Source organism: Anabrus simplex, chromosome 1 (genome assembly GCF_040414725.1).
Source record: "Anabrus simplex isolate iqAnaSimp1 chromosome 1, ASM4041472v1, whole genome shotgun sequence".
Lineage (NCBI taxonomy): Eukaryota > Metazoa > Arthropoda > Insecta > Orthoptera > Tettigoniidae > Anabrus > Anabrus simplex.
The window spans coordinates 514,723,181-514,741,467 of NC_090265.1; the positions used below are offsets into that span (position 1 = coordinate 514,723,181).

Genomic DNA, 18,287 nt, shown 5'->3' on the forward strand with positions numbered 1-18,287 from the left:
AAGTGTTTTGAACAAGGTTATATAGGCTCGGTGTTAAATTTACAGTCAAGTAGAGTTGTCGAATGGTGGGATTGATTTCTCAAAAAATTACAAGATTGAGTTGTGAATTGATAACTCAAAATATTTGCCGAGATTAATAATACCAAAGACCTTACACTAGAACAAGACAGGACAGTGCAATGTTAAAGCACAGTAATAAAAGTAGAAGACTGACGGTACTGCCATCTAGCAGATGTGAAGTGATATCAATTTTTGAAGGCTTCATATAATGGTACTGTACTTTACAGATGTTGATTACAAAATGTTTCATTGTACATTGATTTCAGGGATATGGCAGAAGGGAATATGATGGTATTGCAAATATTTTTTAAAGTGTAATTTCAGATGATAATCACAAAATAATGGGCTGAGGGAGAAAAATTTTCATTACTGCAGTTGTAAACCAACAGATTACTTGTGTTTTTCTGAAATGTGGTTTTTCCTCGAATAGGAGGAAGTTATAACGTCCATCTGCTTAGCTGAATGGTCAGCTTAGTGGCCTTTAATGCAGAGGCCTTGGGTTCAATTCCTGGTTGGGTCCATATATTAACTTTGGTTGGTTGATTCCTCTAGCTTGGGAGCTGGATGTTTGTATTCATCGTAACACCTAAAAACCACCACAGACACCCACAATAATGAATATATTTCTTCCAACGACATAAATGTACTCTGTTTACATCTGAAAGAACAAACAGAAGAAACAAATAAACCGACAAACTCTAAATCCTATTGCTTACCAGTCCTGATGTGCCTTGGCTTACCAAATAACTGCTGATCAACCTGAAGTCCAGTTTAGGAGGTTATGCACGGTCAGTGTGATGAATCCCTCGGCCATTATTCTTGTTTTTCTAGATCAGGGTCAACATCTCACCGTCAGATAGCTCCTCAATTGTAATCTTGTAGGCTGAATAGATCTCTAATCAACCATCAGGTCAAGGTAAAAAATCCCTGACCTGGCCAGGAATCGAACCTGGGGTCTACGTGAGAGGCAGACACGACTGTCCCTACACCACAGGGCTAGCAGATAAAACAAGTGTGTCCATAAAAATGTAAGTAAATACAGCCAAGATAATTGAAAAGGTGTGCATATGTAAAGTATGTGGACAGATTCAGGTCTCCTGGAAAACAAAAATAAGATTTAAAGTGATTTTTTCACACCATACATTGCATATATATACTGTATATATGTGGCCAGCCATGCTGCTAATTTCAAAATTTTGAATAAATTCTGATAAGAGCAACTTTAAGTATTATCACAACCCATAATAGACTGCAGTCAATCTAATTTTGTCACTCCACTGTCGCTAGGGGCGCTGACTGCAGTTTTCACGCATTTTCAAGCTGTCGTGCCTTGTTCTAGTAAGAGATTGTTGATAATACATTCTATTTTAAGCAGTTTTAACGATTTTACTCATGTACTAAAGTAGCCTGTAATTTTCGTCTGTGTTGAGTGCTGGCACATGAATAATAATATGTTACTTTACGAATGAAAGACAAATAGTGAATGTGTGGTGCGTCTTGATAAAGGAAATAGTAAGGTAGTGATATGAAATTGCAACGTTTAATGGTTGATCAAAAATTTTGTGCTCCTACTCAGCCAACACCGTGACTCCTTGCATTGGAAAATGCGCATAATTTATTGGTCAATTTCAAATAGATGGCATGCTTGACCAATTGCATACATGTATGGAATACCTTATTGTGTGAATAATTAAAATAATCTATATATGGAAAATAAGAGTTTTGTCTGTACATTGCTCAGAATTTGAAAATAATGGTATTTCTGTATTGGTTATGTCCATAGTAACAAGAAAATGCACTTTATACTTTTCTGTAATTTCTGTATGTATGTATGTATGTATGTATGTATGTATGTACACGTATCACAAAAAAATGGCTGAAGAGAATTTAATGAAAATCGGTATGTGAAGTCGGGGGATGGGCCACTACAATCTAGGCTATAAATCATTTTACTCACGCTGCATGAAATGGTAGTTTAGGGGAAGTCCTATAATTTAATTCTCAAATATTTATATTATTAGTGGTCCTATCAATATGTACTACATAACAAAAGTTATATATAATTAAATTTCCGATCATTTATGTCATACATTGTTATCGTATAGGCTTTGATAACACAGATATTCATGAATTTGTATTTTTGTTGCCAAGTCCATATTGACGCCAAGCCACGAGAAAATAGGTTAACAGAATTTAATGAAAGTCGGTATATAGAGTCGGGGAATAAGAAACTACAGTCTAAGTTATAAATAATTGCATTCACCCTGGATGAAATTGTAGTTTAGGGGAATGCACCTAAACTTTAATCTTTAAATACCTATGTTATTTGTCCTACGGAAAAGAACTACATAACAAAAGTTATAGAGATTACAATTTCCAACCATTTATGTTTTATTCAGTTTTACCGTACCGACTATGATAAGAATGGTAGAGTCGGAAGAAAACTAAATGTGAAGGCCTAAAATATTGAAAGCCCGTAAGATTGTTCAATAATAACATTACATTGACCATTGTTTGTTGTGATGTTCTTTGTCTCTTATGCTTCCGGTCAACTCCGATAGATGGGATTACCGCTGCGTACCAAGTATAACAGCCTGACTGAATATTGGCGGAAAATAGCTGAGGAGTTAGAAACCTTTCTTCTTTAGCATGCCATTCCTCTGGTTCCTACATTTTCTGATACCGTACTGCTGGTACGTAACACACTGGCTCATCATAGTATTCCAATTATTCGATCCCTACTTTGATGGGCTGTTTTGAATGAGCAGTGTGCACACTTATGGCAGAGCTTCACTTGGTAGTAGTAGTAGTAGTAGTAGTAGTAGTAGTAGTAGTAGTAGTAGTAGTGTGACCTGGTCTAGAACTACAATTTAGGCATATTCCAAATTATAGCACCACAATTCACTAAATAACTCAAAATTCAACACTGAAAAAGCAGTTTCTTGAAAAATAGCTTCTTCCTCTTCACTTTTATTAAATTCTACATTCATTTTATTCAAAATTAGCAGTGAAGAGAGGGTTTCTCCTTTGGCTTGGAGGAAAAATTTGCATCCAATCCAGATAGATTTTTCTGCCACCGGTGTAGTGAATTGAGATTTTCCGACTCATCGGGTACTCCTAGGAAACAGATTAGTAAAATGGCATAGTTTTTTCCCTGGGACGCTCCACTATTCGACGACGCCCTCCCCCCATCAAAGACTAAGAGTGTTCACGGATCATGACTGTCTGTGGCCTGGTCATTCCAGCTCTGGAACTTTGAACTGTTAGATCGGCAGCGTAGTACTGTTCGTTTAAAGTGAGAAAATTTGTTTTTCATTTGATCAAAAATTTCATGTGAAATCATTGCTTTTACTCGCGCCATTCCTACTGACGTCATTGTAATGACCTATGTTCATTTCAGTTGGGAAAACCACTAAGACAGTCTTTCTGAATATGTAAAAAAGCAAGTGGAGACTGTGTCCACCATTATAATGAAAACTCCCCAACCTGATTGTGACTGATGGTAAGCAAGTGGGCCTACCATTACAATGAAAATTCCCTAACATAGTCTTCATATGATGAGAAAAGACGTTTGGTGATTTCTCCAATGCATTTCTAGGATAAAATTAAGAGCCATGCAATTTAATACAGTCTTGCTCACAACATGTACACTATCTAACCTACAATTCTGTATATAATGTAGAAATCTGTAGCGAAGCACGGGTATATCAGCTAGTGTAATAATAATAATAATAATAATAATAATAATAATAATAATAATAATAATAATAATAATAATAATAATAATAATAATAATAATAATACACTGCCTGACAAAAAATTTAGCACCCAGGAGTGGTCCAATATTATCCCATTTCGGTATACATGCATACCAGCGATGTGTGAGTAAATGATTAGATTTATAAGGATCTGTAATGTGTAGAATATCCACCAGAGTACATTCATGATGGCACCGTCCTGTTGTTAGGTTGTTACCAGTCAACTGCTGTGAGTCAGACAGTTAAGCAAGACATGCAGACTATGTACAGTACGAAGCACCCGTGAAGCCTCACAGACGCGTTAAACAGCCTATCCATTAATTGACAGCATTTGATAGAGGCCACATTGTTGGACTGCATTAGGCTGGTTGGTCGTATCGTGCAGGTGCCAGGCATGTGGGCCATTCAGATGTCACATTGGCCCTATGTTGGACTGAATGGGTACATGAGGGCATCCAATCACATAGTGCAGGTTCGGGTCGACCAAGAAACACCACCCCAAGGGAGGACCGTTATATGGTGTGCCAAGCATTGCGGGATCCCATAACTTCGGCACCTGCCATCCGTGAACATGTACTGGAGACTCTACAACTTCCTGTGAGTTCCCTCACAATGTCTCGACGACTCGCTTCCGCTGGATTGGGTCTTACCGACCCATATGTCGGTTGCCATTGACACCAGAACACCAACGCCTGTGTTTGGAATGGTGCCTTGCCCGGGAGGCGTGGACAGAGGACGACTGGCGTTGCGTCATGTTAAGTGATGAGTCCCGCTTCTCCATAACCTCCAATGACCATTGGGTGCAGGTTTGGTGGCTCAGGGGCAGATCCTGACCATATTGTGGAAAGACACACAGGCGTAATCCCTGGCATCATGGTGTGGGGAGCCATAGGATATGCGTTCAGGTCACCTCTAATAGTGCTTCGGCACACTTTGACTGATGATACAGATGTTGATTCCCATACGGAATCTGAAATATTTGTCCCGAATGAGTAAATTTATAATACCAGTATAAATGGTCCGTTATTGGACATCATAAATTTTCCAGCTAACTCATTCCTGTTTGCCAGCGTTTCCCTATGGGAATCAACATCTGTATCATCTGATGGCCAAGCAGGCATCAATTTTTGGTAAAGAGACAAGGTCTCTCATAGTGCATTGGCACTGCCGGTGTTTCCAAGTAGCCTACGCAGTGGCCTCCACAGTATGCACTAGCCAGCGTCTTGGTATGTGTGCTAGGTACCAACTGATGAGACCAACCTAGCACACGAGGGCGAAACGCTGGCAACCAGGAATGAGTTAGCTGGAAAATTTATAATGTCCAATAACGGACCATTTATATTAGTATTATAGACTTTGACTGCTCAGTGATACGTCACAGACATTCTGCGTCCACATGTCCTGCGGCACAGCAGCCTGGGACAGTGCTTCAACAAGATAATACATGTCCACACACAGCATGTGTGTCTATTGACTGCCTAGAGCGTTTAGGTCCTGCCATGGCCAGCGAGATCCCCGGACCTCTCCATCATTGAACACTTGTTGGATGACATTGGAAGGGGATTCCTTCCCAGTACCAGCCTGTGGGATCTGGAGGGACAGCTGCAACAACTGTAGATCAGCATGCCTCAGGAGAGGATCCAAAGACTGTTTGACACCATTCCAAACCGTATTGTGGTGACGGCGGCGGAGGGGGGAGGTGGGGGGGAGCAACACCCTACAGACTTTACGCCAACATTCCACCTGTAACTGCCAACGGCCTTGTCTTATCTCACATTATAATTTCAATAAGTTCAATAAAGGCACATGGTCTTTCAGCATATGTAGTTTCATTCAATTTCAACCACTCCTTCTGGGTGCTTAATTTTTTTTTTTTTTTTGTCAGGCAGTGTGTTTATCTTATAAAACAGAATGAATTTCAGTTATATTTTGAAAAAAATAAATTTTAATATAGGAAAAGAGAACTTTATTTAGTTATACAGAAAGTTCAGAATTTGTTATAGTGAAACGTTTGAACACATATTATGTAGGGAAAAGGAAAAGGGCCTAAAAATATTTTTGCAATCCTGTTTTTTTCTTCTTCTTCTTCTTCAACTTGCTGTATATTGCACTGACACAGATAGGTCTTATGGAGACACTGAACATGTTGTAATACTGGCATTAGTTAGTGACATTTTACTGCAGGAAGAATCTACAAAAGTGTAAGAGACCTTGTGTTGCACTGGAGTAATTTTTAAGATTTATTTAATTTATTTTATCCTTGTTTTAGCTGAAACTTGAACTACAACATTCAGAATTTTTCTGAAGAGCATGTTCAGTGCAAGGCACTATTGCATAAGGAGCATAAAGATATGAGAAAATTTAGCACAGTGAAGTTACTGCAGCAAACTAAAGTTGCTTAGTCATGTCAACAGGATGGAAATCGGAAGAACCTCAAGAACAGGGCTGAAATGGAAGGGGACTGGGAAAAGAGAGGGGAGTGACCAAGTAAACAGTGAATAAATAAAATCATCGGATTGAAAAGGTCTAGATTGACTCACTGTATTCACAGAAAAGTTGTAGAAGCAGAGGCGAAAATGAAAGTTGCTGATCTGTTACATTGTCCAACGGACAGTTGGATAATGGATGCAGAGAAAGAAGAAGATTGTGGACAGAGATTAGAAAGCTTAGCTAATCTACTTGTACTATAAGATATTACCCATGAGACGAATGAAGTCAACTGTAGAAGGTAGGAGAAGAAGGGGTAAACAAAGAAATGATTGAAATTTGTATTGGATGATTTCAGAGTGGGGGTAATAGAATTGAAAAGAATGTTACAATGCTATAATCAAATAAAGGACTGTGAAGGCATTTAGTTTGTTTACAGAAGCATGCCAACAATTTTAATTGCATTGAAGAAGGCTTGCACTTATGCAGAGTCAAGTTTCCCATTTTGAGAAACAGGCAGTAACTTGCCCTTGATAACCATTTTTCCAAATTTCCATACTACACAGTGAATGCTTACACCTCCATATGTACAAGAGCATGATCAGCTCCAGCAGATCCCTAGACTATCTTGGCAAGGCAGGTTCTGTATTTGTCAAGATGTCATCACTTGTAAACAATGCAACCGTAACATAACAGCCTGGAAAACGTCTAATAGTCATTTACATTTTGAATGAAGCTTCCTTTCAGTTCTTGTCACTACAAGATTATTTGGACTGGCTGCATAGCTGCTAGCCCATGTCTCCTTCATTTTCTGGCTTTGTAGTTGTTTAGCTGCTTCTGATCTCTTTGGTCTTTGCCCTTTCTTATGTTTAATCTGTGGGTCTTCCCAGAAAGTTTGTCTGCCCTGGATATGGGATTCAGAGATTATTATTATGATTATTATTATTATTATTTCTGAGGGTTTTTTGTTTTTTGTTTCTCTAGCACTATGCAGAACACAGAAGGTGGCCGTAAGTTGAACCAGGCAATGGTTTCCACTGGGAGAGCTGTTGCAACAACTGGTAGAGCAGTGGGTAAGTAAATATTTCTACTAGAATAGCTGCTTTAATCACTATTAACAGAAGAATGATAAGGATGAAAATGTGACGGCAAACAAAACAATGTAATTGAAGACAGAACATCACATAATTCCAAAATGATATCTCTAGCACAGTAATTGGTACGAGAAAGGATACTGCAGTATGAGCTAAAATTCAGTTAGAAATTCCCCAATTGCACATATATTACAACATTTCCTCCTTACAACTTCCATCAACTTCTTACACACACATAACATATACAAAAATTACTTTACAGTATATACAGTACATATTGTATCAGAACAAAACGGATTGGCCTAACCTACGGAAGGCACTGATAGATGCAGCAACAGAAACCATCCTTGTAACCAGAAGGAGTAAGCACCCATGGTGGACACCATGTGATAAGGCAATAGAGGAGAGAAGACAGGCATGGGTGAAATGGAACTGCAACAAAAACACGGGAAAATCATACAGCCTTCCTAACAGTCAGAAAGAACACGGCTAAGACCATCAGAAATGCTAAGAGGCAATATAACAACATCATAGATCAGGCAGAGAAAGACTTTCAAAGGAATAACACCAGTAACTTGTACAAAACTCTAAAATCTCAGACAAACACTTACTCAGCCCCTACACTTCACCTTTGAGGACCAGACAGAGAACTGAAAATGAACAATGAAGATTGTACTACGGCCCTTGCAAAATATTTTGATGACCTCCTCAATGCAGAAGAACCAGAGGAAAAATTACATTTTAACCCAAGAATGTTATTAACCCTGACTCCCTTCTTCCTACCAAAGAAGAAATCAAACATATCATCTCTGAACTGAAATCTAACAGACAGCAGGCGAAGATGGCATCATTGCAGAATTATGGAAACATGCAAATGAAGAGTCAATTGACAGTATCCACAAAATCATAACTGACATTTGGACAACAGAAACACTATCAAGGGATTGGACTTAAGCTATCATCCATCCGCTGCAGAAGAAAGGAGACAAGTTAGACTCTGACAACTATAGAGGGGTCTCTCTCCTATCAGTGACTCACAGAATCTTCTCCAAAGCATTGCTTAAAAAAGTGGAGGCACATTTAGACCTCTGCATAGGAGTGTACCAAGCTGGATTTAGGAAGTTAAGGTCATGCGCAGAGCAGATTCTGAACCTCAAAACTGTCTTTACCTACAAAACCTCAGCACCTCACCACCTCACCCTATGTAGCAATTTTCGTTGACTTCCAGAAGGCCTACGACTCGGTAGACAGACAGTCCCTCTTTGAGACGTTGACTGAAATGGGACTGGATAAGGAGACTTTGAATCTTGTGAAGGCTACTCTAACGAACACCATGTCCAAAGTCAAATTCAGAGGGGTATTATCAAAAAGCTTTGTGTTAGACAAGGAGATGTTTTGTTCCCCATCCTGTTTAACTGTCTGCTAGAGAGGGTCATTTGGAAATGGGCTACAAAAAAGACAAGTTAACAGTCACTTGCTTAGCCTTCGCAGATGACCTCACACTCTTAGCTTCAAGTATGGAAGAAGCTACATACCAGCTATCCTCCCTAGAACGCATAGCAGCTAAAGTAGAGCTGAAGATTGCTGTCAATAAAACAGAATTTCTGACCAACATCAGAGAAGCTCCCAACTTCATTTCTTTTGGGGAACAAAATAATACACAAGGCCAACACATTCAAATATCTTGGAGAATGGATAACCCCAAATGTTAATGAGGACCTTGCAATGAAGAGTAGATGCACTAAATTAGAAAGAGCTTATAATTTTTTAAGAACATATACTAGTCTAAATCCTTCTCCTTGAATCTTAAACTTAGACACTACAACACCATAGTAAGACCATCTGTACTGTACGCCTCAGAATGCCTAAACATGACCCGGAAAGGACAACTCAGAAAACTGGAACTGAAAGAGCGAATGATCCTCAGAAGGATTATGGGTCACATTAAAGGAGGAGATGGGTACAGAATCGGGCACAACAAGGAACTGTACAGTAAAATAGAGAGCATTACAACAGCTATGAGGAAGGGAAGACTAATGTTCTATGGTCACGTAGTCAGGATGGACAGCCAGAGACTCACTTCAAGGATCTTCAACACTGTATCTAGAGGAAAAGCAACAAATGCCAAATGGACGAATTTAGTTTGGAAAGACGTACAATACATAAACATTGATCACATTGACATTTACAACAGAGATAAGTTCAGAAAGTTAGTCAAGACATCTGACTCTCTCCAGTCACTAACAACTAAATCACTGTGTCCAGGAGTAGGAGTGAAATGAACTCAAGAAAGAAAAGACACCCATAGCGCTAGAATGAAGGAATACTGGGCTAAGAGGAAGAAAAGAGCTCACCAGAGTTAAGAACCACGTGGTCCATCGTAGGCCTAAATGAAGAAGGAGAAGAAGTACATATTGTACCTGGGTTTATATTCTTTACTGCACGTACACATCACTTAATACAAACACTAGAACTCTAATTTATGAGGACTTGGTATCACCACCTGCCTCTATGTATAATCACACAAATTCACATCACATGTATTCTTCTCTCATGCATCCAGGATCCTGAAGTTCACCACCAGTATTTATTGGACTCATATTAAAGAATTCTCCTTTCACTGGGTGACACTAGCCATGCGGCCACACAGCACAACCAGAGACTTAGCGTCCATTTACACCATCAACTTCTCCTCATATCCGATTAAGTACTTTTAAATTATCACCTTCGAATAACCTCTTTTGATTCAGTTAACATGAGAACACCAGTAGCTTCAGTTAACCACAGTGTCTGAATACCTTCGCTGCAAACCAGTCTAGGAATACATTTTGGAATTCACAGTAGATTCCATAGTCACATTATCTAAAGCAGAAGGACAAAAGTCCAAGTCTAGAAGTAGTGTGACAAAATAATAATCAAAATGAGAATATCAGCAGCAGAAACAACAGCATAATTACCAGCATAATGCTCAGTAGAGAATCAGAATATCAATGAATAATGAGTGAGTGTTACTTGCTCATACAAGTTTATATAGCCTCTAACCATATGGCGGTAGTAACACCAAAATTCAACTGTCATACAAGCACTCCCTGACATATCTCCTAGCATCTACCAGTCAACGATCTCATTTGAAATTCGAACATTCTTGTATCCTTATCGGCCATGAGAAGCCGATACCAATGCCGAATGCTATTCTCTTGTTTATTTACAATGATAAATTACACTGACTTAGCAAATGTCATGGGATTGTCACCTAATAGCGTGTGGGGCCTCCCCTGGCCCTGCAAACTGCAGTGAGACGCTCTGGAAGTGAGTCGACAAGTCCCTGGTAGTCCTCTGAACGGAGCTGACACCAAATCGTTTGTAGAGCGGCTGCCAATGCTGGTCTGTTCGTGGGTGCAGGATCCATGGCACGGAGCCTGCGTTCCAGGACATCCCAGATATGCTCGATAGGGTTCATATTGGGGCTCCTGGGTGGCCATGGCAGTCGTTGGACCTCCGCTGTATGTTCCTGGAACCATTCCCGGGCGACGTGGGAGCAATGTGGCAGCGTGTTATCATCTTGAAACACCATAGAACCGTCTGGGCGCTGGAAGGCCAAAAATGGGGGGAGATGGTCTCCTAGCAGCTCAACGTACCGCGTACCATTCAAAGTCTCTTCCAGAACAATGAGGGGGGCCCATTCCATACCAGGAAAATGCACCCCAGACCATAATAGAGACACCAGCGCCCTGGACCACACCTTCGAGGCAGGTGGGATCCATCGCTTCATGTGGTCTGCGCCTTACACAGTGCCTCCCATCGGCATGGTGCAGTTGAAATTGTGATTTGTCCGACCATATCACGTTACGCCATTGTTCTGGCGTCCATCCCTGGTGACTGGCGAAAAATGCATGTCATTGTGCCCGATGACGTTGGGTTAGTAGTGGCACCCATGTGCGGCGCCGGCTCCCATACCCCATAGAACCCATGTTTCTACAGATTGTCCACTGGGAGACATGTCTAGCATGGCCTGTGTTGAATTGAGCCGTGATTTGTTGCACGGTTGCCCGTCTGTCACTGTTGACCATCCGTTTCAGATGTCGCTGGTCACGGTCATCGAGGGTGGCTGGACGGCCGCTCGTTTGTCTGTTGTGGACGGTGACACCTGCATTCAACCATTCACGATACACCCTGGACAGAGTTGATCGTGTGAAGCCGAATTCCTGCACCACTTCCGAAATCGCACTTCCCATCCATCGGACACTGACCAGCCTACCCCGTTCGAACGGTGTCAGCTCACGACGACATTCCATGTTACACCTGTCATGTTCACAGCCACTGCTCACAAGTTCTCCTATACAACTGCCGCCGGCACAGGGGGCATGTGGTGCGCAGACAACACACCTGCGCATCAGTGCTCCGCTATCCCATGACATTTTCTCAGTCAGTGTATGATCTATAAGTTGTATGTCCTGACTGACACCCAGGTTTTCAGACTACCTTATGCAACACTTCTAGGTATTGCAAACTGGCTTCAACCTTCTCTCTCAATTTAGCCACCGTTTTCCTATGTTACACAATCTTGAGCAATCTCCACTACCATTCCATACGAATGGATTTCCAGCAAAGTTAATACAATATATTATACACCTCTAAGTACCTCTCTAAGAACCTAAAGCTGAAGCACTACAACTCGGTAGTAAGACACTTTGTACTCTATGCCTCTGAGTGCTTCTTGATAAATTGAAAGGGCCGACTCAGGAAACTATAACTTAGAGAGGAAGATCTTGAGGAGGATACTAGGACCCATGAGAGAGGAGGATGGCACTTACAGGATCAGGCACAACAACAAACTCTACAAACATCAGGAAGACATATCATGTGAAAAGAGTACAGGGACCACACCTAAGAGGACGGATGGGAGGCAGCAGGCACACAGCCAGAAAATGAAAGCGTACTGGGCCAAGAAAAACCAGAAGTCCCGAGCTAAGAGTTAAGACGAGCCCTGTGGTCCCTTGTAGGCCAAAATGAACCGGAAAAAACCCAACCAGACAATCTAATGTATATTTTCCTATACTTCTCATTTACAAACCATTTTTATGATACTATATCATACTTGCCAACCCTTCTGATTTACCTGGAAACTTTCCTTTTTTTAACTCCTCTTCTGATTTTCCGATTTCTTTTTACATCTTCCTATTTTTGACCGATATAACTTCCAGTACAATCAATACTTTTACCCTAGGATTAAGGATATATTCTTATATGCTTGTGTAATTTATGCAACCTCATTTTCAAGCGTATTTATTTGATGCTATATTTTGCGAGTGTATCATCTGTCGCCTACATGAATCGTGTTTCCGCTCACCACAGCAGCGTGTGTGGTTTACATCCAGGGATTCGGGATGGCAATCATCATACATTCAAGCAAGAGAGGCTAGAGCACGCTAGCGACTCAGTTATTCAGGACGAAAGAACGAGTTTGTTATTGTGTGTTTGCGCGCTGTTAACATTGTTTCTGTGCATAGTTTTGTTGGAGTTACAGGCCACGTGTTTTATCTTGTGGTTCTGTACTTTTTCCCCTGTCAAAGTCGTGTGTTAATAATGTATGGGGCATATTGATCCGTTTTGTATGTGGTAGTTGCACGTATTTCAGTGCATTTGTGTTCATTCTTAATTCATAATTTTAATGAGTTGAATGTATACATATTTCAGGGAGTTGTGTCGGTGACAGTTTCTGGTATTTTCTCTTCACGTTATGGTCAAAAAGAGATAAACATTACCTCTAAGTGTTGAGAGATACATACAGAATTAAATTTCCATTCATTTTACGGTCTAATAAAGGAAACTATTATGTATTTTGTTGCGTGTGTCGGTGTGATATAAATATTATGTCATGTGTCATAAATGAGAATGATTAGGTACATTTTCTTGTAACAGTTTTTATATTTTCTTAGTTTAAGATTTTAAATTCAATGGTCAGTTCGCATTGTAGCTGTAGATATGTATGCCTTTTATCCTCTCATTTTTTGACGTAAACCATGGCGCAATATATGTGTGATGAAATCCAAGAATTGAAACAAAATCTTTCTATTTTTGATTTCTAAAACTTGGCAGGTATGCTATATTCTTACATATTAACTTAATAAAATCAGATGATTTTCTCTCATTTACAATAATTAATTTACAAAATGTTCTAATCTAACTAATTCAGGGTTTATTTTCTATTCTGGTTACATTTTATACACCTGGAGAATTCTATCCAGGATGCATTTCTCCGAAAATAGCATTTGATGGCTGTTTTCTTTGATTTGAAAAAGACCTATGACACCGCATGTCAATACGGCATCCTTTCAGCCCTGCATCAATGGAAATATGGAATTCTTTGTCCCACCATCTGTTCCACGTCCAGATAGGGAGAGCATATTCGCAATATCACGTTCAAAAAACTGGAGTCCCACAGGGATTGGTTCTCAGCGTCACTCTGTTTGTGATTGCCATAAACAGTGTTATCGCTGCTGCTGGTTCAACAGTAGTACTGTTGCTATACATGGACAATTTCTGCTTTGTATTGTAGCTTCCAAAATATGGCAGTCGCAGAGAGACAATTACAACAAACTATTAGGATAGTGGAACAATGTACCTTAGAACATGGCTTTTGGTTTTCAACTGCGAAGACCTCTGTTGTTCACTTCTACCAGAAGCGCACTCTTCATCCCCATCCTGAGCTCTATTAGTGGGGGTTGTTCTTCCTGTAGTTGACATATACCGATTTCTTGGACTCCTTTTCAATAGCAAATTATCGTCAGAGCCGCATGTGTATCAGTTAAAAGTCAAGTGCAGTAAGCGGCACTACATTTGGGCTGACCACACGGTGCTCCTATGCTTTTTATAGGGCACACATTTTATCTATATTAGACTATGGCAGGGTAGCGTATGGATTGGCAAGGCGAAGCGTTCTTACAAAACAGGATAGCATCCAGCACGGCAGATTTATATTTACAACAGAGCATTCCGTACAAACTTCATTGCTAGCCTGTTTGCTGAATCTGGTGTGCTGCCTTTACACCTGAGGCACCAGTAAACTCTGTCATCCTATGCTGTGAATTTTCAACACATGCCACCTCACCCAAGCTTTCCCTTCATATTCCACAATGGAAATCGGTGGCTGTATGCTGCTTATCCACAAGCAACGCAGCCGGTTAGTATATGCTTGGTTAGCAGTTTCAGATCATTTGATAAACCTTCAGTTCCTTGTCTTGTTAGATTACCAAGTAAGGTACCTCTGTGGTTAATAATGACCTGAAATCATCCTGGATTTGCACACCAGCCCAGAAGTGAACACAGACCCCTCCATTTAGAGGCTCTTCCTGTCTGTTGTTAGCCAGTATCCAGGTTCAGTAATTATTTACATCGATGGTTCAAGGGCAGAAGTAAAAGTCCATACATTATTATTCTCGTATCAGAAACATACATATTGTACACAGTTATAATTACTATATTACATTTGCCCAAAACTTGGCCACTTCCAATGCGTTCTTTGATGCTTAATATTCAGGGTGAACATAAAGTGCTGCACGTGGAAGTCGGCATGCAGTTCCTTGTCGAAATTCACGACAAAAGTTATCTTGCAAAACCTAGTCCCACCAATAGGTTTAATAGAAATGCGAGTTAAGAAACAAGGTTCTGGCAATGCTGTAATGGAATGCAGCGTGGCCAAGCACAGGTCGCATGAACTCGGCGCTCTGCCGGAGCTGTCTCATTGGCTCAGTGAGACGAGGTAATGCCATAAATGCCTCTTGTGCGGATGTTCGAGTCACGTTCGTGCCAATTTTTTTTTTTTTTTTTTCAGTTAATGCAGGGCCTCTCAGAGTGCATGCACTGTGCAAAAAATGACTTCGCTTGGTTGACCAGAGTGCAGACCCCCACTCCTCGATTTGGAACAATAACGCTGTGTCTCTCTTTTCTCACGCCTGTCTCGCTCGCTCCGCCTGTCTCCCTCTTCCTCACTTGCTCCGTAGCGCTCCAAATCCGAGCCAAGTTGAGCCGAGCTTAGCCGAGTAGCCCAGAGACAAAGCGTTGGTCCAAGCCGAGCCGAATGGGACCGATGCACTATACACAGGAACGCTGCGCCTCAGTTTGCACAAGTGAGATTTTGGGTGTTTGAGAGGCCGTCTTGCCGTTACAGTTACCTTTATTTAAACATTCAAACATAACATGAACTTCTTACAGACGTAAACGACCACTTTGTTTCGTCCATGGCACAAATAAAGCCAATACGTAGAACATAATAGTGGCTACAGTAACATCGTCTCTATCCAGTGCGATACAAGGAAACACAGTACAGTACAGTAGGTAGACTACACTGGATTGCCCATTATGCTACGCACAGTAATTTCATATTGTGTGTGTGACGTCCAGTCTTATCTTCACAGAGCCGGTACGTACACATACAAGCAACGTTCACTTCACAGCAGATGTTCAAAGTGACCACCTTGCATTTGCAAGCATTTCACCACTCGCTGGAGCATACTTTGCCGGACCGTATGCAACACACCTGCATCCACCATTGCCAATGCAGCATGTATGCGATCTATTAGGTCCTGTACATCCATGGGTGGAGTACTATAAACATGTTCCTTTGAGTGTCCCCACAAATAAAAATCTAGTGGATTAAGGTCCGGGGAACGTGAAGGCCAGAACATTGAACCTCCACGACCAATCCATTTCCCTGGAAACGCATCATTTAACCAGTGTGTCGGTGCACCATCATGCTGAAACCATAGCTGTCGCCGAACAACAAGCAAGAGTGTTTTCTAAAGCGTCAGGCAAAGTATTGCCCCAAAACGTATGATAGCGGGGTGCATTCAACTTGTCCGGCAATAGGTAAGGGCCAAAAAGCACTCCTCCCACGATTCCAGCCCACAGGTTTATGCCAAAGCGTGCCTGAAAGCCACGTTCACGGGTGACTTGTGGGTTGTGGTCAGACCAATAATGGCTGTTGTGATGATTGAAAATACCTTCTCGAGTGAAGCTACATTCGTCACTCCATATCACATTCTTTATAAAATGTTCGTTATCTTCAATTTGTTGCTAAAGCCATCAGGAACCTTCTCATTGAATGTACTCATTGAATGCGGTCTTCTGGCCGCTGGTGTTGATTTACCATGTGATGATATATGGATGCAGTTTTTCGTCTTGCAACACGTCAACAACCAGTTTTTGAGATACCTGGAACTGCCTTGCAATATCACGGGTACTTTGCCGAGGAGATTAGTGAACGGCTTCAAGAGTGTCGTCCTCTTTTTGTTGAGTACGTCTAGTCCTTGGGCAACCTCTGTCCACTACTTGTGGACAAAGATTACCGGTTTCCCTCAGGCGTTGCTCAAGGCGACGAAAAACATTCTTATCAGGATGGCGCCTTTGAGGGTACCCTGCTGCATACTCACGAGCAGCAGCAGAAGCTTGGTCATTGGATGCACCCAACACTAAAAGCATATCGACGTATTCGCCGTTTGTGTACTCCATCAGGAAGCCGCCTACATGCACTTGACAGGACCAGTTATGGTTGTGCACTTCGTGGTTAGTCGACTCATGCATTCAGTTGAATGGATCACACTGTCGTGTTCGACTAGTATCATGTGACAACCGGAAGTCATGCTTACAAACACAGTTACACGACAGGAACCAGGGACATGGCGTCCCATACACAAAAGAAAAAAAAAACCTGACATAAATTCGAGCTGTAGCTCCATGGTGCATGTGGGTTTAATAACCCATCCATCTACTCAGTGACCTGCGACGCCGGGTACGGTAGTGCAGGATGATGCACGTTTCTCTATTACATTCCGATGCGCAGCAGGATGTGACAGTGTTGCCAGCTTCCCGTTTTTGACTTGTTTTCCAACAGCACCAGATCCAATTTGGCTATAGAAACTTTTGTCTTGCAATCGGATGAGGAATCACATGCCGACCTCCAAGTGTGGCATTTTTTGTTCCCCCTGTAGTTCATCTTCTCGGCAGGAGGCTGGACATAGTCAACATTGGAGCATACAGTATGTTGCACGGTCTGGTCTTCTCCGCAGTCACATTGGATTTTTTTCCTGGTCTATGTAGCCCTATCTTGCCAAATTAACCTTGGATCTGCCAACTCCAGACCTCAGTATATTCGGGGACTTCCAGATCATCCATTCTTCGCCGTGGCCAGGAGGTAGAGTTTCAGAAAATCTTATCCAGCCAGGGGGAAGATAGGATGTAGTCCTCCATAATTGCAACCTGGCTTTTTCAGCAATGGTTCTAAGTTCCTTGAAAGTTCTGAGACTGCGAACTTACTACGCTGGAGGTGATACTCCCACGTGGCGTGTCCCAGGTGGCGGACAGGGGGGTCCTAACCGGCTTGCTGGCGGACTTGAGGGAAATAAAATATTTCTTGCGGACCAAACACACTACCCTCTGTGGGTGGGAGACGCAGACGAAGAATTCACCCATGGTATCCCCTACCTGTCCGTAAGAGGCGATTAAAAGGGACAACCTAGGGATGATCAAATTAGAACCATGAAAACTACTTGTAATTAGTAGCACCACGCTGGGAACACCATGGGTCACTTTTACTTGCGCGTAGTACCACTATGTTGGGTACCAAATAGGTTTGTGATTAGTAGCAAACGAGAGCACGACGGCTTTTACAGTACCTGTGATTAGTAGCACTATGAGCAACACCATGGGATGAGGGAACCTATGGTTCTGGCTTGTCTATTATTAGTACCCACTATATGAGGAACACCATGGGATAGTACGAGTCCCTTAGGTTAGTACCCTTATGTGATGAACACCATAGGTTTGCGTTGCCTGTAAATGGTGCCGCAATGTGCAAAACAGCGTAGGTCTGTAATACATTTGCAAATTTCATTACCTGTGAGTAGTACCATAATGTGTGGAATACCGTGAGTCTACACTACTCTTGATT

The 18,287-nt window shown here is 41.5% G+C and overlaps 1 protein-coding gene across 5 annotated transcripts in view; it reads left to right on the forward strand.

Moving 5' to 3' along the window:
- The window catches only part of LOC136857052 (late secretory pathway protein AVL9 homolog), a 230,883-nt gene that overhangs the window by 170,579 nt on the left and 42,017 nt on the right, over nucleotides 1-18,287 (forward strand). For all 5 annotated transcript variants that reach the window (XM_067135412.2, XM_067135414.2, XM_067135415.2 and 2 more), the window contains exon 9: nucleotides 7,230-7,318. In XM_067135412.2, the coding sequence (XP_066991513.2) occupies nucleotides 7,230-7,318 (89 nt within the window). The remainder of the gene's footprint in view (nucleotides 1-7,229; nucleotides 7,319-18,287) is intronic.